Here is a 26,282-nt window from a genome sequence, read left to right on the forward strand (position 1 = left end):
TGAATCGAAACCTGATGGATAATCAGCCAGATATGTAAGGATCTAGAAGAGCTGCAAGACAGGGAGAGGAAATGCCAAGTGCAATGACCCTGAGGCATTTAAAGAATATAAAGAAGGTCAGTGAAACCGGAGTGCAAAAAATTAAGAAGGAAATGGTACAAAATAAAAGAGGGAAACAGCCAAGAGCCCAGTTCACATGGGTTTTCTTGTTAATGAAGAGTTTTAAATGGATTTACCTTTTGGCGGGGGGCGGGATTTACTTTTTTGAAAGATTGTTGGGTTGCTGCTTGGAGAATGGAATCTAAAGGGACAAGTGTGAAAGAGAGACTCCAGTCAGGATGGTCAGATCGTGGGCACAGTTATTCGGCCCACTGTGACAAATCAGGATGGTAGCAAAGGAGACAGAAAGTCAGGGGCCAGATTGGGGATACAGTCTATAACGGAGTCAAAAGTATACGCTGATAGACTGGTTGTGCAGGGTAACGAAAGGAGAGCAATCAGGCATGGCTCCCACCAGCTGGAGAGATGCTCACGAACATGAACTGAGATGGTGAAGACTCAGGAATGTTCTGGATGACGTCTGGGGGGGCCAGGGACTTTAGCAAACTGATCTTGCTGGGGGCTGAAGGCCCTCCTGACGTATGTTCAGAGGTTCCTAAGATGGTATCCTAAGGGGTGACTGCCCTGATCCCTGCCCCTAATTTCTGCCTCTGGCTTCCTCCTCCTCTCTCGGGGCTGTTTCCAAGCAGTGCTCCCTCTCTTCCCCCACTTCTCTCCTTAACAGCTTCTGTCCCCTCTTTCCATGGCCCCTACCGCCTCTGATTCCAAAGCCCTCATTCAACTTCTTTGTCTTCTCTCTACCTGTCTTCTATTCAAGGCTCTTGTCCATTGCCCTCTGCCTTGTTCCTTCCTGTCTCCACACCAGCCTAAGGTTGGAACGATGTTAAGCATTTAAGTTGCCAAAAGATAAGAGGATATTGGTGGCTTTCCTTTCAGCTCCTTAGTAGTAAGACAATTTCTAGGGAGAGGAATCATCTTTGGTTACTGTTATAATTTGGCTTTAAACACACTGACTTGACTCCATCCTCTGAGGGAGAATTTAGGATTTCCTGTATTCTTAATTAGAAACTGGACTGGACAGATACGTATCTCTAAAGTATTAGTTCCAAGCTCATAAATAAATTAACTGGAGTACAGTTTCTACATGAATTCTAAGAGATATTCCCCAGCAGTCCCCATCACTTCTACATTTCAACTGTGGTCTAGAGCAAAGAAAGAAAGGCACAAAGAGAAAGAGAAACTAGAAAAAGTTCCTAATTCTCAATACAAAAATGTTCTTCTTCCCCAGAGGAGTGGCACAGGGACCACCTAAAACTCTATAGACTCAAACCCACTCCTCTACCAAAAGGGGAAGGGGCTTCTTTTGAAGCCTTTGACCCCATCAGAAAAAACAAGTGAGAACACAAGATTAGTATCAAAGATAGGGAGGAAAACCTACTTCATCAGGTCAGCTGTTATTTATAAACTTAAAAACCAAAATATGAAGAGGTGAAGTACTCCTCAGGCTTACAAAGGGAATAAGCAACTGTACTGCATGTGCTCAGCCGCTCAGTCATGTCTGACTCTTGGCTACCCCAGGGACTGTAGCCCGCCAGGCTCCTCTGTCCATGGGATTCTCCAGGCAACAATACTGGAGTAGGTTGCCATTTCCTCCTCCAGGGTATCTTCACGACCCAGGGATCAAACCTGCGTCTCCCGAGTCTCCTGTATTGGCGGGTGGATTCTTTACCCATTGAGCCATCTGGGAAGCCCTGAAGAAGCCGGTGCTAAAAGACAGATCTTCCTCACATTCTGCATCACACCATTCCAGCATCTTAGCAGGACATCTGTGCCTCATAAAATTTACAATGACCTTTCAAAGCTATTTCTTTTGGGAAGATACTTGGAGGTGTGTTTTTTTTGATTTGGGGGTTTTTGTTTGGCTAGGAGCGGGTCTCAGTTGTAGCATGTGGGCTCCAGTTCCCCAGCCAGGGATCAAACCCCAGCCCCCTGCATTGACAATGTGGAATCTTAGCCAGTGGACCACCAGGGAAGTCCCAATAGATGTGTAAGTGTGTTTTGTTTTGTTTCTTCCCCCTAGTAGTAATTCTCGATGAAACTAAAATATGCCGTCACAAATTTAACAAAATGTCAGAAAAGAAAGATAAAAAACATTCTGGATTTAACCTAAGTCTGCCAACTCATTATCTTCACTGTTAATACAATTTTTCACAATGAAAAGAAAAAGTTGGCAAAAATTACTTTAGTGTACTCTGGTAAACAAAACAGAAACAAACAAACAAAAAAGCAGTTTTGTTTTGTTCTTTTTTTATTTTTGGCTTGTGACATCTTAGTTCCCTGACCAGGAATCAAACCCAGGCCCCCAGCAGTGGAAGTGCAGAGATGTAAGCTCTGGACTGCCAGGGAATTCCCCTGTGCCCCACCCCAGCTCCTCCACCAAAGAAAAAAAAGTTTGGAAAATTAACTGTCTTAATTGAAAGAAGTGAAATTTATTAAATAATACTTTGTTTTTCTCCATTACACTTATTAACATGTGACACTTTTTATGCTGTTATTGACCATCTCCTTCCACTGCATTACAATCTCTATGAAAGCACAAATTGTGTCAGTTTTGTTCACAGCTATGTTCCCAGCACCTACAACAGTCATTGGTCCACAGGAGACATCTGACAGATATTTTTCCACTGCTGAGTGAACAAATGTTAAGTGAGATCTCCTTGCAGTAATTCATCACAAGACTGCTTCTTGAATGAACCTTCACAGATTGTAAATACAGTATAGGAGCAGAATTCAGTGAAAGAAATTAATCTGGAAAAAGAAGAGTCTAGTGAGTGACCTTGGTTGATTGCATGAAACACAATCACCAGAACACAAAGCAGAAGTTTAACACAGACGTCACAAGTCTTTCCCATTTAGACTTAGGCACTTAACAGGGCTGCCAGTGCAGTCTCCTGCCTGCCAGTGCAGGAGATTTAAGAGATGCAGGTTCGATCCCTGGGTTGGGAAGCTCCCCTGGAGGGGGGCATGACAATCCACTCCAGTATTCTTACCTGGAGCATCCCATGGACAGAGGAGCCTGGTGGGCTACAGTTCACAGGGTCGCAAAGAGTCAGACACGACTGAAGTGACTGAGCACACTTAACCAACATGTCAGTGACACTGCTCAGAGATACATGAGTGTTCTGTCTACCTCTCTTTGTGTGTTTTTCTCTCTACTTGTTACTTGATTTCAAAAACCTTGTTTGATTTTTCTGCTTCAAATAGATCAGAACTTAGTACAAGAAGGGTATAATAGTTAAAAGGGACAGTCTGGCAGCCAATATGCTGAGAACCAGGAAAAAGAAAACAAAGCAGACACCAAAAAAAAGCACAGGAATCTGGGTATCATTTAATTTCAATTCAAATATATCCACTCACAAATAATACATAAATTCCCATCTAAGTTTTGTTATGTCAGAGCACAGTAAATCATTTTCATACTGATGACACTTATAATCAGGCCTATGTACTGTAGACTCCACTTAAAGGCCATAAGGAACTACGTCAACTTTATTAATTTCCATAAAATTAAAAATATTTTAAAGTTAATGAACTAAGGGGACAAGCAACTGGTTGGATAATTCAGTCAACGTGGACACCCAGTCCCTGATGATGACAGCAGGCACCTTCCTGAAGTTTTGTTTTGAGGCCCTGTAATGCGCCAGGGCCCACACTAAGGTCTTTGTATACAGTGTCTCTGCTAAACCACTCAATACTCCTATAAATAAATATGCATCTTCCCATTTTCTAGATTTGAAAACTGAGGCTGACAGGGAGAGAATAAATACATGTTCCAAACCATAAAGATAGATAGTTGTACAGATGACGCAAACTACATAGCATGTGTTCTTTGCACTACAGCAAGCTGTCTCCACAACACTAAGAAACCCAGGGAAATGAAGAATCTACTGTAAGAACCATCCATTGCAGGAAAGCATGGCCTCTTCGCCAAAGAATTCACCACAGCTTCCCAAAGTCATAGACCTAGTACCCAAAACTATATTGGCCACTCTTTCATTCACTCTCTTTCCAATGGTTTCAAAAGACTGAGTACTTATTTGTGCCAGTTAATCAAGGGATTCACCAATATTTATTATGTGCTCACCTTGTACAACATTGTAATAAATACTGGTTTTTTCACTCTTTCATTGGTTATTTCCCTATTGAGCCTCAAATATTTTCTTTGCCTTTTATTCAATGAAAGATACAATACCATCACATTATAAACCAAGAAATGTGGGACACTCATTTGAGTATGGGTGATGTGAATGAAGCCAAAACAATTGGTGAGAAAACATTAAAATGCAGATTTCTCAACTGGGAAGTCAAATTTACAACAATGTTATCTTGCAAATGTCACCACTTTTTCAAGTTCCATATCAAAAAGATAATTTTCAGAAGTATTTCTCTGGTGGAAGCATATTTCAGACTAGAGATACATGTTTTCCTTCAATAATTTAAGAAATTAAGATTAGATATTACTGAACTATTTTTTTTTACAACCTTCTGTAAAAGCTCCAACTTACCATATCTGTGCTAAAACAGGCTGAGGTAACCCAGATTGAAAAAAAAAGTTTCTAGCTTGATCACCTGTAAATTAAATGGATAAAGTTTTAGAAGAAAATAGTGGATGACAGAAAACTCCTATGTCAAAATTACAAAAATGAAAGAGGCTAACAATCTAGTAAGTATGAAACTTAATACATTTTAAAAGCCAAATGATAAGTTTATAAGTAACAATAAAATGAATATATCAGCATGGACTTTAGAATGTAACACTTAAAAAAAAAAATGTGTACCATTATGTAAGGGTAGACTGTCTATGTTAATAAATCTGCTAGTAATTAAAATGGTAACAGCTACATATTATGACAAAGTGTACCTATAGGAATCCCCAAGAAACTGATGACCCATACTTCTACTTTACAAAAGGGTTCTTTGTTATTACCATTTACCTACACTTCAAATTATTGGTACTGCTAACATATTTATGGAGAATGAGTAACAGTGACCAAAAGAATGACATCAATGACTAAGAATTAATAAGTTAAAGAGAACTGAGACAAACATACACAAAAACAAGTCTCCAGGAAATCTAGATTTCATTTTCTCTAAAGCTAATTCCTGAAAAGTAATCAAACAGGAAAGAAACTAGAAAAGGCAAAGTACAAAGGAAGCTTTAAGGACACAGTAATAAACAAAATGTTTTTAAATGTTCATATCTCTTAATTTACTCAAGTTTCTCAAGCCACGGTCAACGTCAGAATTAAGGAAGTGTTTTTACTCAAGGACCACAGTCCAATGCTACAATTACTTAAAGAATGTGATCCATTAATTTCACCAATTCCCACCAGTGATATAGCTAAAACAGTGACTTGGCATCCATTAAAAACTGCAGAAAGGCTTGAGTGCATCGGAGGAAAAGTAACTGTGAAAATACAGAATCCAGGCTAAGTCAAATAAGTAAAGTACATCTTTGGTCATGGGTGCCGACCTTCACTCTGCATAATAGACTTTCCACAGATATATGCACTACGGTAAGTAAAAATACTGACTCCAATTACCAGTAATAAATCCAGATATTGGCTTTAAACTATGGAACTGTTGATCATGCTTTGCTCTTTCCTCTACAGTTATGGCCCAAATATCCAGGCTGCCTACAAGCCAAAGAAAAGACAAAGGAATTATTCAACGAAAAAAGAAAAACAACGTGCTCACACACAGTTTCCACAACACTTATATGGTCAGTATATTATAAACCATTTGATAAATTACCATCTGTTTGTCCTTGGAAGTTGAGTAGACACATACACAGTACTATGTATATAACAGATAATAATAAGAACTATACAGCATTGGAAACTCTACTCGGTACTCTCTAATGTCCTAAATGGGAAAAGAATCTAAAAAGAGTAGATGTAAGTCTATGTGTAATGGATTCACTTTGCTGTACAGCACCAAGCAACACAACACTGTAAATCAACTATACTGCAATAAGATAACTTTTTAAAGGAAAAAAAAAAAGAGAAAAGTAAGAGTAAAGCAAGCAAAAAAAAGACATTAACATACATTCTTTGTGAAAGTTATGGGAAAATTGAGCTTCACTAAATTAGTATTCTAGTTGATTCCATGAAAATTTTTTTGGAGTGATAAAAATACTCAAATACTAGACTGCAGTAACTTTTATAGAATGTAGATTATAATTCACTGAAACTGATTTTAAAAATGGGAAATGAGCATCCTGGGAGAAAAAAAAAAAAAAACCAATGACAAACCAGAGAAAACAGGGTTAAGTTCTTCAGTTTCAACTCTTGGACTGACCAGATGTCCCCTCATTTCTGAGACTGTCTTCACTTTAGGGCTCCACCAGGCTCTTCTGTCCATGGGATTCTCCAGGCAAGAATACTGGAGTGGGTAGCTATTCCCTTCCCCAGGGCATCTGCCCGACCGAGGGATCAAACCCATGTCTCCTGCACTGGAGGCAGATTCTTTACCATCTGAGCCACGAGGGGAGCCCACTTTGGTTACGAGGTCTCCTCACATGAATTCACCAAAATAACTCTTGATTACATTAAGAAAAAGGCTTTCAGAAGTTCAGATGTCTTCCCAAATGGTGGGAACAGACAATACGTGACGGGGCAGGTCTGATGACAGTGATGGTCAGTGCAGCAATTCATTCCGTCACTGGAAATGTCCTTGCTGAAAGCCTTGTATGTGCCAGACACCGCGACAGACGTCAGGGAAAAGAGGGCGACCCAGGCAGACCAGATCCCTCACAGGTCCTACAGTCCTCAACGTCTGGGGCCCTGTCAAAATTCGTCGAGTAAAAGCAAACCCCAACAAACAAACAAACAAAACAAAAATGTGCTCAGTGATTAAGAAGGGGAACAAAGACAAAACACAAAATAAAATAGTAACATGAATGGTTTTGAAAAGATTGCAGATTTCTGCACTAAGAATCCCACAGAGACTTTCCTGATGTGATCACAGGAACGAGGCTTTGCGCTGCCTTACTCTCTTCATGGTGATCAGGGGTGACAGTTACCAAGAGATACTTTGGCAACTGTATCTCTTTAAAACAAAACAAAACACGGCCAGTAAGGGAAACCAACATTTAATACTTTCCTAATAATCTTAGGGAAGATTACCTGAAAAGAAAATTTTGTGCAGATTGATGTTTCAAATAGATAAACTAAAGCAAAACAAAAATTGCATGCTTCAAATCCAGTCTTCCAAACAAAGTACAGAATATAAAATGACCCAGTCACCTGAACAAATAAATTGCAGAAAACAACAAAACAAAACAGAGATGGGGGAGGGGGGTTGTTCACTAACAAAGCAACTATAGAGACACACGAACTAATTCACTGTGTCTTGTTCAGATCCTGAGTCGAACCAAACTGTAACAAAAAAAAATAATACCTAAGGAATATCAGGGAAATTTTTAACAGTGACTCGATAGTTGAGGACATTAAGGAATTACTATAAATTTCATTGGAGTGGTAACAGTATCATAGTTATATCTTTAAAAGTGTTACCTTTTAGAAATGTCCACTAAAATATCTGTGGATGAAATGAACTGATATATATGCGAGGTGCTCAAAAGAATCCAGGTGAATCAATATTGACCATAAGTTGATTGATAATCACTGAAACTATGTGATGAGTTGATTATACTATTCCCTCTACTTATGTGAATATTTGAAATCTGCCATAATACTAAGTTTTTAAAACTACAGTTCCAAAGTACATTAAAAAAAAAAGAAAAGAAAAAATCTTTGAAAACTTACCACCAAAAGGTGTGGGAAACTGAGCCATGGTTCTGTTACTTTCACCTTGCTAACCGACGCCTGTAATTGAAATGCAACATTTAAGTTCATGAAAACTTCACTTCTAGGAACTTACAAACACACTACCAGGCTGTCTTTAATGACCTGAAGACTGACACTAGAGCTAGGAGATAACACTGCAAATGAAGGTTACAACTAAGGGTTCATTCATCCATTCCTTCTCTGTACAGCTTCTTAGTCCCGGGTGCAGTGATGGGCACTAAGGAATGTGGATGGAAGCCTCTAGGGCAACAAGAAACTCTCAGTCTGGTGAGTGATCCTGCACTATTATCCCACTCACTGCATTGTTGAATTTGTTACTTTTTAAATCTATCTTTTTCCTAACCACCACATATACCAGTGCACCTGCTTGAAGGTCACAACTGCTCCTTTTCATGAGCACGAGTCCATGCAGTGCACTGTCTTACCTTCTTCTTTTTTTTTTGGTGACTCTTTGCGACCTCATGAACTGTTATCATCAGCAACAAATGCTGGCAGTCGTTTTTCCTGAAGCAGCAGACCCACTTCATTTTTGAGAACACACACACACAGGATGTTCTCAGTCCTGTCTGACTCTTTGCGACCTCATGGACTTTAGCCCACCAGGCTCCTCTGTGGAATATTCCAGTCAAGAATACTGGAGTGGCTTGCCATTTCCTCCTCCAGGGGATATTCCCGACCCAGGGATCAAACCCGTATCTCCTGCGTCTCCTACGCTGGCAGGCAGATTCTTTATCACTGAGTTACCTGGGAAGCCCAAGTACATGCTGTGAGGCAGGGGGGAAAAAAACTAAAATAAAAAAATCTGAATACAAACTATTAAAGAATTTCCATTTTGGGGACTTCCCTGATGGTACAGTGGATAGGAATCCACCTGCCAATGCAGGGGACACTGGTTAGATCTTGGTCTGGGAAGATTCCACATGCCTTGAAGCAAATAAGCCTGGGCACAACTCCTGAGCCGGTGCCGAGAGCCTGCACTCTGAAACAAGAGAAGCCATTGCAACGAGAGGCCTGGGTACCACAGTGAACAGCAGCCCCGCTCACCTCAACGAGACAGCAGCCCTGCTCATTACAGCTAGAGAAAAGCCTGCGCAGCAATGAAGACCCGGCACAGTCATAAAGAAATAAAGAGAATTGAATGGAACATCTGAGAAGTAGTTAGCCTGGAAAACTAACCAGAGTGAAGCTGGGGGGTGGGGTGTACTGTCCCAAACAATAAAAGCACTGGTAGACAAAAAAAAGACCACAGAAGGGAAACTAGCGGGTTTGTTGTGTTAAAGTATTGAAGCAGACCACAAGGAAACTGAATGTGGGAAATAAGTAATAGAATTTTGCCAGATAAGCCCAAAAAGCTTTTATTTTTGTACAAAAAGTCAAGTGTAAGCATTTATCAAATGGAAGTTGAAAGTCTTATATTAAAAAAAAAAATCTAACAGTGAGGTTTAAAAACACAAAACAGGAGTGAGTGAAGGCAGAAGTTCAACACATACAGTGGGATTTCAACCCATACAACCAGTTCAGCTAAGGTGAGCTATCTGTAACAGGGGATATAGAGCTATCAATAATATAACCCCCCCAGCCAAAGACCGGTACAGTGAGCAGTGGGCAAGCAAGCAAAGCTTCATCTGCATTTACAGCCGCTCCCCTTCACTCACATGACCGCTTAAGATCCCAAATAGCTGTGGCCTGAGAGGTATGTATGAGACAACTCGAACTCTCCATATGTTTAGGATTGAAGTCAAGGCAGAATATCCTGAGACTGCCATAAAAGCACTGAAAAGCCTGCTTCCATTTCCAGTATCCTATCTTTGCGAAACATGAGATTACGGAGTAAACTGGACATAAGCAAGCACACTTTGGATGTCACTGTCTCCCATCATCCCCAGATGGGACCATCTAGTTGCAGGAAAACAAGCTCAGGGCTCCCACTGAGTCTGCATTATGGTGAGTGGGATAATTATTTCATTATATATCACAATGTAATAATAAAAGAAGTAAGAATTATCCTGAAACTGTATTTCCCTCTGTGGAAAAACTGTCTTCCATGAAACTGGTCCCTAGTGACAAAAAGGTTGGGGACTGCTGATCTACAATGAAAATACACAGGAATGTAGGCATCTACATAAAGGAAACTAGAGATGGGTGTTCTTCTCCCTGAAGAATCAGGGATGCAGGGCCGTTGCCTCAGAACAAGTGCAGAAAGCTCACCAGCTGATGCAATACTTCTGGGGAAGATCTGTTCTTCATCAGAGAAGGCAGCACCATGCACATAAGTCTGTCTACCCAACTTTATTAACACTTAGCATTTCTATTTCCTATAGCCCTTTCTCTATAAATATATAATTGTTTCCTTCTTTTGCACACTTTACATTATAAAAAATACTTTCCCCAAGCTGGGCTTCCCTGGTAGCTCAGCTGGTAAAGAATCCTCTCCAATGCAGGAGACCCTGGTTCGATTCCTGTTGGGAAGTTCCATAAGAGAAGAGATAGGTTACCCACTCCAGTATCTTGGGATTCCCTGGGGGCTCAACTGGTGGGTTCAATCTGTGGGTTGGGAAGATCCCCTGGAGAAGGGAATGGCTACCCACTCCAATATTCTGGCCTGGAGAATTTCATTGCAAAGAGTCGGACATGACTAAGCGACTTTCACTTCCCCAAGTTATTAAAAACCTTTCATAAACACATTGTTGGACTTACTTATATCTTTTTAGAGTGAGGCAAACATTCCTATATTTACATATAAAAAATAGAAAAACACTCAAACTAAATATTGAGCAATCAAGAAACAGTAAATAGTAGTTTGAAAAGTTTGGCTAAATGTTAGGATTTTTAAAGCCAAAAGCTAAAACATGTTTGAGAAAAGTCTTTAACCTTTCTTCATTTCAGCTTCAGAAAGGGGAGCTAATCACAGAAAGCTACAAAATAAATATGATTCTGAATTTCAATATTTACATTAAAATTCAAATTTTAATGTATTTAAAGTAGAAGACACCTCTGTAAATTTATATTTATAAAAGTGATAGGTCATCCTTAAAACAGTATTAAAATGTCACTTTGCATAAAAACTGTGTTAAAATACATTTGTTATTTGATTCAGTGTTTTGCTATCATAAAGGGAGATCACTCAAAAAATATTAAATGATTTCAAAAAATAAAATACAAAATATGTATAATTGGTCTCTAGCACACTAAAATAAAAAAAAAAAGACAAAAGTTAATTATGAGGAATAAAATTTCTAAACTCAATTATTGGCACAATTTAAAACCTTTAACTTTATATTAAATAAACTTTGCAAAACGTCTTTAAAAATAGGTGTGTCATATAATTCTTCCTAACTTCCTGGAGGTTTGAAAATTTTCTAACACATTATAAAATTAAAGGGGGGGGATAGGTAAATATAAAAATGAGTATGGGGATGAGTTAATTCAAACGTGTACTCATTCACAGAAAAAGAAATCCTCACAATTACACAATTCCAGTAATTAGCAGAATTCTAACAACCAAAACAGGACTTAGTCAAGGATTAGTGATTGAAAGACCAAAATGAGATTATGAGCACACAGTATCTATTTTTATACTTAATTAATGCCCACACTCTCACAACATCTTGGAATCAATCATCTTATATAAAGAAGCAAAATGGGTGAGAGAACTTGGGAGATAGGGGTTGTGCCTATACACTATTGAACTATGCATAAAATAGATAACTGATGAGAATGTACTGGATAGCACAGGGAACTCCACTTAATGCACTGTGTGAACCGAGTGGGAATGAAGGCCAAACGGGAGGGGATACATGTATGTGTATGGCTGATTCATTCCGTTGTACAGTAGAAACTAACAGGGGCGTCCCTCGTAGCTCAACTGGTAAAGAATCCACCTGCAATGCAGGAGACCTAGGTTCAATCCCTGGGTTCGGAAGATCCACTGGAGGAGGAAATGGCAACCCACTCCAGTATTCTTGCCTGGAGAATCCCATGAACAGAGGAGCCTGGTGGGTGGGGTTGCAAAGAGGAGCCTGGTCCATGGGGTCGCAAAGAGTCGGACACGACGAAGCATAGCACAGCAAAGAAACTAACAGAACATTGTAAAGCAACTACACTCCAATAAAAATTATTCTTTTTTTAAAGCAAGAAGGCAAAGTCCCAACAACTAGACAAGCAAAGCCTACAGAAGAGGCAGAGACTTGAACTAATGCTGTGAACACATCACTGACCTATGTTGGTTGCTAGATTCCTAAACAGAGAATACTTGGTCTCAATATTTAAAGATATAATCTTAATATAAGAGAAGGTATTTTATGTACAATGGAACATTTATAAGCACTATTCTTTTTGTTGTTATTTTTGTTGTTTGGCCACTAAGTGCAGTCCAAATTCTTTGAGACTCCATGGAGTGTAGCCCGCCAGGCTCCTCTGTCCATGAATTTTTCCAGGCAAGAATACTGGAGTGGGTTGTCATTCCCTCTTCCAGGGTACCTTCTCAAGTCAGGGATCACACTCTCATCTCCTGCATTGGCAAGCGGATTCTTTACCAAACACTGAGTCTTATCAAATCACTGAGCTTTACCGAACACTGAGCCAAAGAGTGATTCTTTACCAAACCAGCTGCTGCTGCTAAGTCACTTCAGTCGTGTCCGACTCTGTGTGACCCCACAGACGGCAGCCACCAGGCTCCCCCGTCCCTGGGATTCTCCAGGCAAGAACACTGGAGTGGGTTGCAATTTCCTTCTCCAATGCATGAAAAGTGAAAAGTGAAAGTGAAGTTGCTCAGTCGTGTCCGACTCTTAGCGACCCCATGGACTGCAATCTACCAGGCTCCTCCATCCATGGGATTTTCCAGGCAAAGTACTACAGCGGGGTGCCATTGCCTTCTCCGAACCAGGGGAGCCTTAAATTTACAGTATTTCAACAGTTCTAGATTGCAGGCAACTACTCATGCTGCCAGAGAAAGGCAAGCTGGTTAGAAGGTATCAGAAGTCAGAGAGGTAGGGAAACAAGAGACTATTCTTCTTCATATTTAAAATAACTTTATTGCTGGCCTGCATTTTCACAGACCTATTGACTACATGCAGTTCACAGTGTCCTTTTCTAATATTCAGGTTAATTTATTTGAAGCAGATTTTCGTGGTACTAAGGCAATAAACTTTAAATTCATCTCTTACAAAAATTTATTTTTAAAATTTTGTTGTAAAGTTGATCAAAAGGTTTAGTTTTATGTTAAAGGACCTACAGGATAGCAAGGTACAGAAGAAAAATTTTCAATTTCTGGAAATTTGGCATCAGTGAAACATTGAGAAAGAAAGGAAAAGAAAACTGTCAAAATGTGAGACAAAAATGAAAGTATAAGCAACAATGAAACACCTTGTAAGGCACAAAAATATTTTCAGGAATACACAAAAGTACATAATATATCATGGTATTATCTGGTATTTGAGAGTTGTGATGGTCTGGTTTCAGGCACTGTTCTACTCATATTCAACCACTACCACCACCACCACTATCCCACCATCCTACTCCCTCATTCTAGAATAAAAATGGAAAGGAATCACAAAGATTAAAATTAAAACAAAAACTACTTCCCCCATATCTCTTACTTTTGGAGGCCATTACATCTCTAAGAATTCAAAATTAGAAAACCTTTAAAAACGAAATCTCTATTATTAAAAAAATAAAATAAAATAAAAGTGCAATGAACGGAAAACAACTAGAGGAGTCTACACCCCTGCATTTTAAGCAAGCCTTACACCAAATTCCAGTCCTGTGAAAAACGAGCAGGAGAAGAACAAAAGGCAGAAAGTTGCCCTGTAAGATTACACATAAAGGCAAGATGTACACAAAGGTCTTTTGAAATACAGAGAAAAGGTGCAGAAAGCCACACAATATATGGACAAAGGGACTGACAAATCCCAAACATACAGCCAACCTGATCAATGCCGAATTGTCATGTCTGAAGTCATGGACTTCAAATGCAGCTTCTAAATGTGCCACTGTTTGAAGTTGAACAAGATGGCCTGTAAGGGATGTGCAGCTTGCTCACGAGTAAGATTTTAAAACTGCATGAAGGGTGAAGAACCCAATAAAAGAGAGAACTGAGTTCAAACAGACAATGTCAATGTTCTATCTGAAAAGCTGGAGTGAATATTCAAGCTGTCCTCTCAAAAGAGAACAGGCATGCCTCCCAGGTTTCCGTTGTTGGGGGAAGGGGTGGTGGCAGGGGAACGAGGTGAGAAGGGGACGGTTCAGGAGCGGCCAGTGGCCAGCCAGCACTGTCAGGCCCAGCTGTCAGCATGTCTCTGGGCAACACACACTGGCATTTCAGACGACGCATCCACTCACCCCTGCTTACGTTCCACAAAGAGAAATGCCAAGGAATCTTGCCTGTGGAGCTCATGGAGCAGATTTTTAACCTTAGTTCTCCTAAATCACCCTTATTTTAATATTTGCAATAGGAGAGAATTCAGCGGGGAGCAATAAAACCAAAGCATAGCTACCAAGTTGAAAAATGAGGGACAGAAAACAAAAAGGGAGAATAAAGGCATTCTTGTTTTAAGAGAGAAATGGAAATTAACCAGCCCCTATCTGAAGCTTATTGGCACCTCCAGACCACCAACCAGTTGCCAAGTCACATCTGAGAAGTAAGTCATTAACTTACAGCTTGTCTAACGCTTCTAAGAGATCAGATTCTAGAACACTCACTAAGCTGCAGATACAATAACCATTCATAAAGCTTCAATAAGTGAGGGGCTTTATTTCTTCCAGAAGGTCCCATTTTCAAGAGGGTTATTAAGAATAAAACAGTTATCGCTGGGAAAAAAAAAAAAAACAGTATCATTGAAAGGCACTAAAAGCTGAAAAAGTAATTCCTGGAAGAAAGCAGATTACCCCAAATCAAACATCAATAATTTTAAGAATCCATGAGTGGATATGTATATATACAGCTGATTCACACTATTGCACAGCAGATACTAACAAAACATTGCAAAGCAATTATACGCCAATTAAAAAAATAATTTAAAACAACATAAAATTAAAAACTATATAAGATACCATCAAAAAAAAAAAATCAATGAGTGGGAGAGGGGCATTTCAGACTAAATTTTATTTTAAATATAAATCTTTTGGAAGTTCAAGATTATCTGCCAATTAATGAGATTATATAAATTTAACATATTATCAACTCACTTTCCAGTTTCTCCCCAAATAAAAATAAGCGACAAAAAATTGAAAATTTCACAGGTAACTGTAAACAGTTATCACATGGGGGAAAAAAAAGTAATGAACTTGGTAATGGGAATGTTGTCCTCTGTCATGTGGATAAATCCGGTCACTGAAAGGAGACAATCTAAAACTTTTCTTCCAAAAAAAACCTGAATTCTCAACACACTGCAAGGCACAAGCATATTTTAAAAAGAAAATATTTAATAATAAAATAACCTTCCATGTTATATCACCAGAAATGATATCACCCTGTCTTAAATCAAGACACTGTACCAGTTGGCTACTCTCAACTTTATCGCTAAGGTAAATAAGCTATAAACCTCTAAATACAAGCAGCAACCAAGAAGGGTCTTATCAGTTCTGCTTCGGGAACAGTGATCAAAGCAAGGCAGAGAAAAATCTTAGAGGATGTCTCAGTTTTGGAAAAGAAGTCAAGATACTACCCAGAAAGCACCAACTGTGCAAAACAGGGCTGTAACACTGAAAAGAGCAAGAAAGCAGAAAGGCCTCCTGCAAGAATTTTAAGCCTCATTCCACAAAAACAGTGCAACAGCTGCAATCAGATAAATTAAATATGAGTTTACAGAGCACAGTAAAAGAAGAAATGAAACATACGCATGCTGCACAAAAAACAACCACGTGTTAGTATTGATAAACTGCTCTACATTTGAATATACTCATCAAAATGAAATTTGCCTACATGGAAGCCTTGATAGGTAAAGAACCTACCTGTCAATGCAGCAGACTCGGGTTCCATCTCTGGGGTCGAGAAGATCCCCTGGAGGAGGAAATGGCAACCCACTCCAGTATTCTCGCCTGGGAAACCCCATGGACAGAGGAGCTTGGTGGGCTGCAGTCCACGGGGTCACAGAGTCAGACATGACTGAGCAACTGAGCACGAGCACAAAGCTTTAATAATGAGCACACAATCGGGAAGCCAGGGAACATGTCACATCTTTGACATCTTCACAGATGTAGTGCACGACAGTTAGACCAACTAACTGTCCTGATGCCAGCAAGTGGAAACCTCAAGGGAGATTTGTTTCAATCTCTTATTAGAGTCTGTGCTAAGGACTGGTAAGTGTTTACCCAATCAGGAGATAAAGGAAATCTATAGGGCTACCTATTAATAATCTCATCCATGCATAGATGCTGGCTGGCTCCTGCTACAGCTGAACATTAGTTTACCAACAGGTAAAGAACAGCCATGAAATTAAAAGACGCTTGCTCCTTGGAAGAAAAGCTATAACCAACCTAGACAACATATTAAAAAGCAGAGACATTACTTTGCTGACAAAGTTCCGTCTAGTCAAAGCTATGGTTTTGTATGAATGTCCCTCTAGTCAAAGCTAGTCATGTATGGATGTGAGAGTTGGACCATAAAGAAAGCTGAGCACCGAAGAATTGATGCTTTTGAACTGTGGTGTTAGAGAAGACTCTTGAGAGTCCCTTGGACTGCAAGGAGATCCAACCAGTCCATCCTAAAGGAAATCAGCCCTGAATATTCAGTGGAAGGACTGATGCTGAATCTCCAATACTTTGGCCACCTGATGCAAAGAACTGACTCCTTGGAAAAGACCCTGAAGCTGGGAAAGACTGAAGGCAGGAGGAGAAGGGGACGACAGAGGATGAGATGGTTGGATGGCATCACTGACTCGATGGATATGAGTTTGAGCAAGTTCCAGGAATTGGTGATGGACAGGGAAGCCTGGTGTGCTGCAGTCCGTGGGGTCACAAAGAGTTGGACACAACTGAGTGACTGAACTGAACTGACCTGAAAGAATGAGCGATGTCCGAAGAAAAAGCCTTACTGCAACATCAATGAAAAGTGACTGAGTGCCATGAATGAAAGTAAAGGACAATACAGTCATTAACAAAAGCCAACTGTGCCCTGGTAGGTGACCTAAAGGACGTCTGTGCAGGACAAGATTTATGACACAAGGAACTTTTAGGGCTAAAAAACTATTCAGTGACATTAGCATCACTAAACACTCAGCAGACTGCAGCCAACAGAAAACCAGAGTGTTTCAGGAGACAACAGATACATGATTCAAATCTTTAATTTCACATGACTTGACCGAATTACACTGAAATATATTTAAGCCTGAGAAAAAAAGACAAAAGCTCAAAAGAATGCTGGTTATCATTTACTAAGGATTTCACCCAATTTAAGTGGAAGTGGCTAGCTGTACCATTAAAGTACAAAAAAGAAACTTAGAAGTTTCTGTTAAAAATCACAAATACACTGTGCTCTGGAATAAAATTGAAAAAGAAAAAAATTCCAAGTTTTCTCAATTTCATACTTTCTTTAAAAAGGTTCAATTTCTCATAATATGAAAAACCTTAGAGAAGCCACTTTTATTCTTAAAATGCAAATTCTAGTTCAGTTTATCCAGAATTACAATTTAAGCACGTTTCCACACGTAAAGCTGACTGCATTTGATTTAAATGTTGTGGAATCCAGTAGAGCTATTTATAATTCCAAATAACATTCAAAAGATTTTGAAAAGATAACTATTGTTACTGAAGGGAAGAAAAGTTAATTTATTCAATATGCAGTTCACTGATTAACATTCATCTGTGTGGACATTATTAAACTAACCCTTTTATTTCCTCTCTGACAAAGCTTTTCTTATTTCCTTTACACCCCAACCTTTAAAATGGACCTTACAAAGTTTTTGTCAAATGGAAATTTTAATTGAGAATTTGAGCCAACTTAATTAAGGTCAATACAGCGTGGAAAGTTCACCACAAAAGAATGAAGTAAAACCTCAAAACAAGTAAGTGTATTATTGCAGATTTCCAATATTAATAACTGTAACAACTAGAGCCCCCTCTCCCACTGCTGGTGGGAGGATGAACTGTTATATCTCCTTTGGAAAGCAATGTGACAATAATGCTCCAAGAGTGAAAAAATGTTCTTTACCCATGTAACCAATAATTCAACTCCTGGGAATGTGCCCTAAGAAAATAATTAAAATGTCCAAAGCTGTTTACTGTGACCACTTGCCGTCCAGTGGTTAAGAATCTGCCTGCCAGTGCAGGGGACATGGGTTTGATCCCTGGTCTGGGAAGATCCCTCCCAGCATGGAGCAGCTAAGCGCGGGTGCACAGCTACTGAGCCCATGCTCTGCAGCAAGAGCAGCCATCACAGCAAGGACGGAGCAGGCCCCGCGTGCCGCAGCTAGAGAAAGCCTACATGCAGCGACGAAGAGCTAGGGCAGCCAAGAACAGGGAAATAAAATGTTTGATAAACTGAAAAACTATCTTTTATGTTCAGAACATCTGCACATTAATATTTTCTCCCTTCTGTGGTTATATTTCAATAGGTGAGATCCAGAAATTTGACTGAAAAATGTCATTCTGCTGTGTACAGAAAAATAGAATTGTATATAGATAGACAAATGGTCACTCCATCTATCTGGAATTCTAATACAGCTGCTAACATTTAAATCTCCCTCCTTCTTGCCACCCGAGTATGTTGCTGCAGTGGAATTCCTGGCCCTTGCAACAGCAATGGCAGCAGCAAAGCCAGGAGTGATTCTCAAAGCCAGGCAGACTTTACTGACTGTCAGAGTAGGCTAGCGAGGACTGACTGAGCCGCCACAGACACAGTCCAGTTCAGAACAGGATCACCAGCTTCAGGCTGGCTGTGGATCTTGTGCAGTTATTTAGACTATTTCTAAGCTTTAGAGTCTTTATCTATAAAATACAGATAATAACAGTACCTAGTTTATTGACCAAAAAAAAAAAAACAACTCATCATGACAAAGATTCTCTCCCTAATCAAACTTTCATCAGGCTCCTCTGAGCCCCCTTCTGGATGAGGGCTTAGCCTTGGCCCTGCCCTGTCTTTTCTTCCTAGCCCAGTTTAGCAAGAATCCTCTAGTCCGTTTAACAGAGCATCCCTACCTTTGATATCTGATTACATCTGATAACTGATCAAGTCCCTCAACTCCAACTTTTGATGTACCAGTCCTGGGCTTGCCTTTTCCAACGTTCCCGTTAGGTCAATATAGCAAGAATCCCCCAACCCATGAATGCCTCCTTTTAATAAATTTCCATCCACTGACCACCCTTCTACTGCCGACTCCCCACCCTTCATCCTGCCCCTTGGCTATAGATCCCCACTCATCTTTGTTGTACTCAGAGTTGAGTTACAATTCTCTCCTCTGTTGCAACAGTCTTCAATCAAGTCTTCCTTACAATTTTAACAAGTGTCAAAATAAGCTTTTGTTTAACAAGGGGAAATCAGTGTGAATGTAAATAAAATGCTTGGAACATTAACTTATGCACTTTTGTTCAGTCATGATTATCACCCAGTAAATATAAAAGACTAACTTAATGTTTAAACGCTAAACTGTTCAGCTTAAATCAAGTAATGGCTACTTATTACACAATGGTTTTTACTTTTTTTGGCTGTGCTGTGTGGCATAAGAACTAAGAAGTTCTCCAACCAGGGATCGAACCCGTGCCCCCTGCAATGGAAGTGCAGAGTCTTAACCACTGGACCTCCAGAGAAGTCCCACAAAACTGTTATTGTGATACAGATCCACAGAGAGCAACATCTAGGTGCTGCCTCAGAGAGCTCACATTTAGAACAGGAACAGAGAATCACTCTGAGCATGCTTCATGCAACAGTGCACGGCAGGTCAGGGTACAAACTCGGCAGAGAAGAGAAACTGATGAACGGAGTGTGGCGGAAAGGTCACCAGATGGGCTCTGAAGCAGGAAGACAAGTTGCAGAATCACTATCAAGGTGGAAGACGAACACTCGGGAGAAGGAAACCACCCCAAGGGCAAAGGGGTAAAGGTGGAGCTGAGACTAGACTATGCCCCCCTGGCAACACCTGGGCAAGGGAGCTAATGAAAGATGTAGCAGGAGCGGGCCAGGATCAGATTCACCTTTTCTAATTAACTTTTTCCGGTTTGTGCCCCTCTGGCAACTAAGAAGCAGGACTGGGGAAATGGCCGTTAGAATCCAAATAAATGCATACTATGGAATTCGCAAGAAAACGTAGACACTGCCCATTAACAAGAACAAAACTGACAACGTAGACACTGCCCATTAACAAGAACAAAACTGACAAGGGGAAAAAAAAAAAAATGAGCACAGACACAGTTTGTAGAAATACACCAAAGGAAAAAAAGATACAAAATTAATATGTCATCATTAGGCAACCTTAAAGATTTTATTTATGGTACAGCTATTACAAACTGGTAACTATTAACTACTGAACTATTCTTACAAAAGAACTGAATTTATCCCCTGCAGAACTCTACCCACACTCCCTCTCTGTCTTCCCTTCTTGACCTGGCTAATTCTTCTTGCTATTCTAAACTCAGGCCACATGTCCTGTTTGAAAGTTAGAATGGTTTAAGTGGACTTCCTCTATTGTTCTTCTTGCATGCTCTAAGCTTAGGTCTAAATCCACTGTAAACTGTTTGTTTAGTGTGTGTTCCTTAGACAAGACTTTAGAACCTTGAAAACAAGAACCTGTTTCTGCATTTCTAGCCCTGTTACATGGTTCTGGCCATGTAATGACACGAATGACACACAATGTATACTGAATGAATGGGTCTTAGAACAAATGAATGAAGGCTGAAAACTCCATGGGGTCATTCTTCCATCTTCAGTGGTCACCTGCATAAATTGAGAACTAAACAAGGAGTCTTTCTGCAGTCAGATTCCTGATACATTGTATAATCCTGCAACTCTTAGGAATCAAACTAATTTCAATTCTCCAAAGTGCATAAAGAGGCTGAGTGCCGAAGAATTGATGCTTTTGAACTGTGGTGTTGGAGAAGACTCTTGAGAGTCCCTTGAACTGCAAGGAGATCCAACCAGTCCATCCTAAAGGAAATAAATCCTGAATATTCATTGGAAGGACTGATGCTGAAGCTGAAACTCCAATACTTTGGCCACTTGATGTGAAGAACTGACTCATTGGTAAAGACCCTGATGCTGAGAAAGACTGAAGGCAGGAGGAGAAGGGAAAGACAGAGGATGAGATGGTTGGATGGTATCACCAGCCCAATGGACATGAGTTTGGGCAAACTCCAGGAGAGAGTGAAGGACAAGGGAAGCCTGGTGTGCTGCAATCCATAGGGTCACCAAGAGTCGGACAAGACTTAGTGACTGAACAACAACAAAGCAAAAACCAAATACTGATTTCAAAAGTTCCAAGGAATACAAAATATTCCAAGAAAGACGACAGAAATGAACTAGCTCCCTAAATTTCACAGTACTATATTAGTCACTCTAATTTTCACATCAATTATGTGGAGTTAAGACAGAAATACATAAAACATATTCCAACTAATGAAGCTGATGCTTAAACATATGCCTTTTCAAGAAAAAACTAAAGCTTCATAGTTTTATTGAAAACACTGATGACTTTCTACTTTTTTCTTAATTTAATATTTTAAGAGAGGTGAAGCAGCTTCTTCTTCTTTATTAAATAAAACAGGCAACCATGCTCTAGAAACTTGCTATTTTGGAAGCAACAATCAAAACGCTCCCAAGGTTTCTCTTTATCTGCTCAGAGCACAAGTTTCTCTTAGAAAGTCTTCATTGATTCGACCCTAAAATCAAATAAATTCAGCTTAACATCAGAGGCTTCCTCTGCTTATTTTATTTACTCAGTACCAAAGTACATTGTCACTGCTTTTTAAGGACCTTTTCAAAGCCAGGCAGTTGTCACAGGATGCAGACAATTCAAGCTGTAGGACACAATGAGGGCCACTGACAACTGCCCTGTCTATACACTTACGCCTCCAGAGCAACTCCTCTCACTTGTTCTCAAAAGTTAATTCATTTCCAAATGAAATTAAAAGACGCTTGCTCCTTGGAAGAAAACCTATGACCAACCTAGATAGCATATTAAAAAGCACAGAAATTACTTTGCCAACAAAGGTCCATTTAGTCAAGGCTATGGTTTTTCCAGTGGTCATGTATGGATGTGAGAGTTGGACTATAAAGAAAGCTGAGCACCAGGGAATTGATGCTTTTGAACTGTGGTGTTGCAGAAGACTCTTGAAAGTCCCTTGGACTGCAAGGAGATCCAACCAGTCCATTCTGAAGGAAATCAGCCCTGAATATTCATTCATTGGAAGGACTGATGCTGAAGCTGAAGCTCCAATAATTTGGCCACCTGATGCGAAGAACTGACTCACTGGAAAAGACCCTGATGCTGGGAAAGATTGAAGGCGAGAGAAGGGGATGACAGAGGATGAAATGGTTGGATGGCATTGCCAACTCAATGGACATGAGCTTGAGTAAACTCTGGGAGTTGGTGATGGACAAGGAGGCCTGGTATGCTGCAGTCCATGGGGTCACTAAGAGTCAGACAGGTCTGAGGGACTGAACAGAACTGAAATGTAACAGAAACTAACCCTTTGAGTAGGTCAACGTAACAATGTAACAAAGGGGACCACCCTGTGGGAAAAAGAAACCTCCGGGTTCCCTGAAGAACCACTACCCCAAATCCTCAGACCCTCAAGTTCTGTAAACTAGAATCATCCAAACCTAAATATACCATGGCTCATCTCCTTATGGGAAAAGCTCACGCCTACAGAAGCACTGAGGTGAGACTGAGGAATCCTTTAAGTAGTACCAAAGTTTGAATTCTTCAACCACCCGACTCCAGCCCTCTTGCCTGGAAAATTCCATGGATGGTGGAGCCTGGTAGGCTGCAGTCCATGGGGTCACTAGGAGTCGGACACGACTGAGCAACTTCCCTTTCACTTTTCACTTTCATGCATTGGAGAAGGAAATGGCAACCCACTCCAGTGTTCTTGCCTGGAGAGTCCCAGGGACGGGGGAGCCTAGTGGGCTTCCGTCTATGGGGTCACACAGAGTCGGACACACTGAAGCGACTTAGCAGCAGCAGCAGCAACTATGTACAAGGCTGGACAACCATTGTTGGGACTCAAAGCAAATGAATCTTCTGTGAAATGCACATGACAGTGAAAAGTGCAAGTCGCTCATGTATCCCACTCTTTGTGACCCCAGGGACTATACAGTCCATGGAATTCTCCAGGCCAGAATACTGGAGTGGGTAGCCTTTCCCTTCTCCAGGGGATCTTCCCAACCCAGGGATCGAACCCAGGTCTCCTGCATTGCAGGCGGATTCTTTACCAACTCAGCTATCAGGGAAGCACGTGAATTTGGTCCAAACTTTTCTCAAGAATACAATCCAAACCAGAGAAGGAGAATGATTTCATCTGTAAGCACACAGTAAGTCCAGAAAAGTGGAGGAGTCTAGTGACATGGCCCTTGTCATAGATCTGCTCTGTTAATGCTTGCCACCTAATGCAAAGGACTCATTCTGACTTTCTGAGACAGCATAAAGCTTCCCTAAAGTGGTTAGCCCAGTAGATCATCCACTCTGAAGTGTAAGACATAAAATATAAGGTTGGGGGAGGGGAGAAGACAAACATCGCATTCAAGACAGCCAGGCAGCAGGCACACTGATTGAGAACCCCCAGTCCCAGACAGTGAGACTGGCACTGCAAACAGTAACTCTACCCTGAAAGGGGAGAAGCCACAGGACACAGAGGCGAGCACTTGTGAGGTTCAACTGCCTGGCCATTAACTGAGCCATCTATCCACACTCGCCACTGTGCACTGAAAACAGGACACAAGATGGCTTTTATAGCATCCCCAGCTGCTAAAAATGTTAAGAAAACCAATTTCAAAACACGCAGCAGAACATGTACACCGGGAAAAGAGAAAAAGCAATATGTGCATCCAGTGTCAAAAACACAAATCAAGAGAAACGAGATGTTCATAATTACACCTCACTTTTATATAGCTCTGACCTGTGAAGCAGCTCAAATATTTTTGCAAATTAAAGAAAAAAATCTAATTATAGGCCTTCTAACAACATCTCTGTGAAATAGGTGGAATGCAAATATAATTACTTCTGTTTAGCTATTGAAGACAAGTAGACACATATTTAATCACACGCAAGTCAGAGTCCTGATCAAACTCAGTCCAGGACTTTTGGCATCCCATACAGCCAAGTTACCAGTAACTTGAGTGATCTTAATAAAGTAAAATATAAAAGTGAACCCCACGGTTTTCTACGCTCAAAAACTAAATTCTAAGAATTAACAATTAAGTCAAAATTGGTTTTAGTTTTAGAAGGAAAACAGTTCAAGAATTCTATTTAACCTGTTGAATCTACTTTTTAAAACTTTCTTTTTCAGGAGTCAAGAAACCATTACAACAATGATGATTAAAGCCACTTAAATTTAGAAATCATAGAGAAAAGTGAAAAGTCAGTTTCTCACACTCACCAATATAAACGTAACAGTTTTATGCCTCCTTCAAAGGACAAAAGGAATTCAGTTTAAAGTGCAAGGTCAAAGTATAGAAAAAGACATGTTGGCCTGGGAAACCAATAGGTTTAACAACAAAAGATGAGTCAACCAATACTTGCAGATCTCAGGGTACTTGAAAGAATATTTTATTTTGACCCAGGAAAGGAATTAAATTATCCCACTGATGGCTAGGAAAAGAGATCACCCTTACGTGCCTCATTTGCGCTTTTTAAAAAGCTATTATTATGAGGTGCTTTTAAAAGCTAGTATATTATTACAGCATTAAGGGGCACTTCCTAAATATATCCAGTATAGCTAACTCCTCTCCAAGCCAACTCCTGGTGAAATAATTCTTTCTTCCCTTCAATACTGTTTAGATAAGGCACAGACAAGGCAGTGCAGGATAACTAAACCTGAACTTGCTACAGGAATTTCCAAAGAGATAAGAACTTAAGAACTTAGCAAATACCTGCTATTTGAAAGACAAGAGAAACTTGAAGAAAGTATCCAGAGAAAATATGAGCTCACAAGGTAAGCTCTTCAATGTAGAGTCTGTCTCCTTATAAATTCTATTCAGCCCTGAGAGACCACGCCAGTGCCAAGAAGGAAAATGGCTTCCACTGTCACTATCAAAAGCAATTCACTTTAACGAAATGATATGATGTCTAGAATCTTTCAAAATAATCTAGAGTTGGGCTGGCGGGAAAGATGAAACAACACTGACCAAGAATTAACACTTTCTGAAGTGTTAATTGAAGTGTCACTGAAGCCTGATAATGGGGGTTAGTGGCTGGAATTTTTCATAATAAAAGGTCAAACAGAGAAACAGAAGAAAGCTCGCTTTAGAAAGCAAATGCCTCTCAGCTAGCCTATTTAAGTAAGGCCAGCTTATAGAAATGCATAACTGAGAACTGAAAAGGAATGTATTATGTCAAAACTTATTTAAATTCTTTGTGGTTATAAAACAATTAGGATGACCTGTGGTTTTTCTGTTATTCACACAGGTATGAGAGGATGAATTAAGAGATTACCTGTTTCTACATTGCTATGTTTTCTACTTTATGTCACTGCAGTTAAGCCTGATTAAAAAGAATGACAGATCTTTTTTTCTCTTCATTCTGGCAAAAGATACTCTAAAATGAAGGAAATTGAGATACCCTGGGGAAGCTGTTTCTACCCCCAATCTAGACTTTTAATAAAGCTTAGCAAATTTCAAACTAACCTTTACATCAGTTTCTAAGAGTTAAGTTTCAATTAATTAAGCTGATTTTTAATATATTACTTTAATCTCGATAAATATTCTCACAAATCATGTTAGCACATATTTGGAAATTTTCATTCTTTTAAATTCTGCTCAAAATTGCAACACAAAAGAGACCAAAGGCCTGATGTCTTTTAGTCAACAGAATCAGTACTCTACGATGAGTGCCATCAATTCCACTTTCGCCTCCAGAGTTGATTTCAGACACTTGCCAACCAAGATTAATGTCTGACCTGTGAGCTGATCTTATAATGGACACTTTTTATTTTTTTTTAAGGAGATAAAATGTTAGATAAGTATTCACATGGAAACTCAAAAGTTATCACTGAAGCCCCTTTTTTTTAAGAAGTTATCAGCACTCTTTTCATACTGAATTTACCAGGATACCTTAATAGAACTGGAAAAATTAAACTCTAGGATGAGAACCCAAGAATCACTTGCAGGGCCCACATTCCTCTCCAGCGGGTGTCACATGGAGCTTCATTCTCCTGCTCTTCCCTCTTTGTTCCTTTGGATCTGGAAGCCTGACTTAGAGGCATCTG

General features: G+C 39.9%; 1 protein-coding gene across 10 annotated transcripts in view; it reads right to left on the reverse strand.

The window, feature by feature from the left end:
* ITSN1 (intersectin 1) overlaps positions 1 to 26,282 on the reverse strand; it is a 249,074-nt gene that overhangs the window by 169,637 nt on the left and 53,155 nt on the right. For 8 of the 10 annotated variants that reach the window (XM_025281353.3, XM_006048225.4, XM_044939414.2 and 5 more), the window contains 3 exons: positions 7,890 to 7,949; positions 5,664 to 5,756; positions 4,626 to 4,689 (listed from right to left, as the gene is read on the reverse strand). The exons of 1 other annotated variant lie outside the window; for it this stretch is intronic. In XM_025281353.3, coding sequence (XP_025137138.1) covers positions 4,626 to 4,689; positions 5,664 to 5,756; positions 7,890 to 7,917 — 185 coding nt within the window. In that variant the 5' untranslated portion in view covers positions 7,918 to 7,949. Of the gene's footprint in view, positions 1 to 4,625; positions 4,690 to 5,663; positions 5,757 to 7,889; positions 7,950 to 8,356; positions 8,555 to 26,282 lie in introns of those variants that run through there. One more of the 10 variants, XM_044939423.2, reaches the window with a different exon arrangement.

Source organism: Bubalus bubalis, chromosome 1 (assembly GCF_019923935.1).
Source record: "Bubalus bubalis isolate 160015118507 breed Murrah chromosome 1, NDDB_SH_1, whole genome shotgun sequence".
NCBI classification, from domain to species: domain Eukaryota; kingdom Metazoa; phylum Chordata; class Mammalia; order Artiodactyla; family Bovidae; genus Bubalus; species Bubalus bubalis.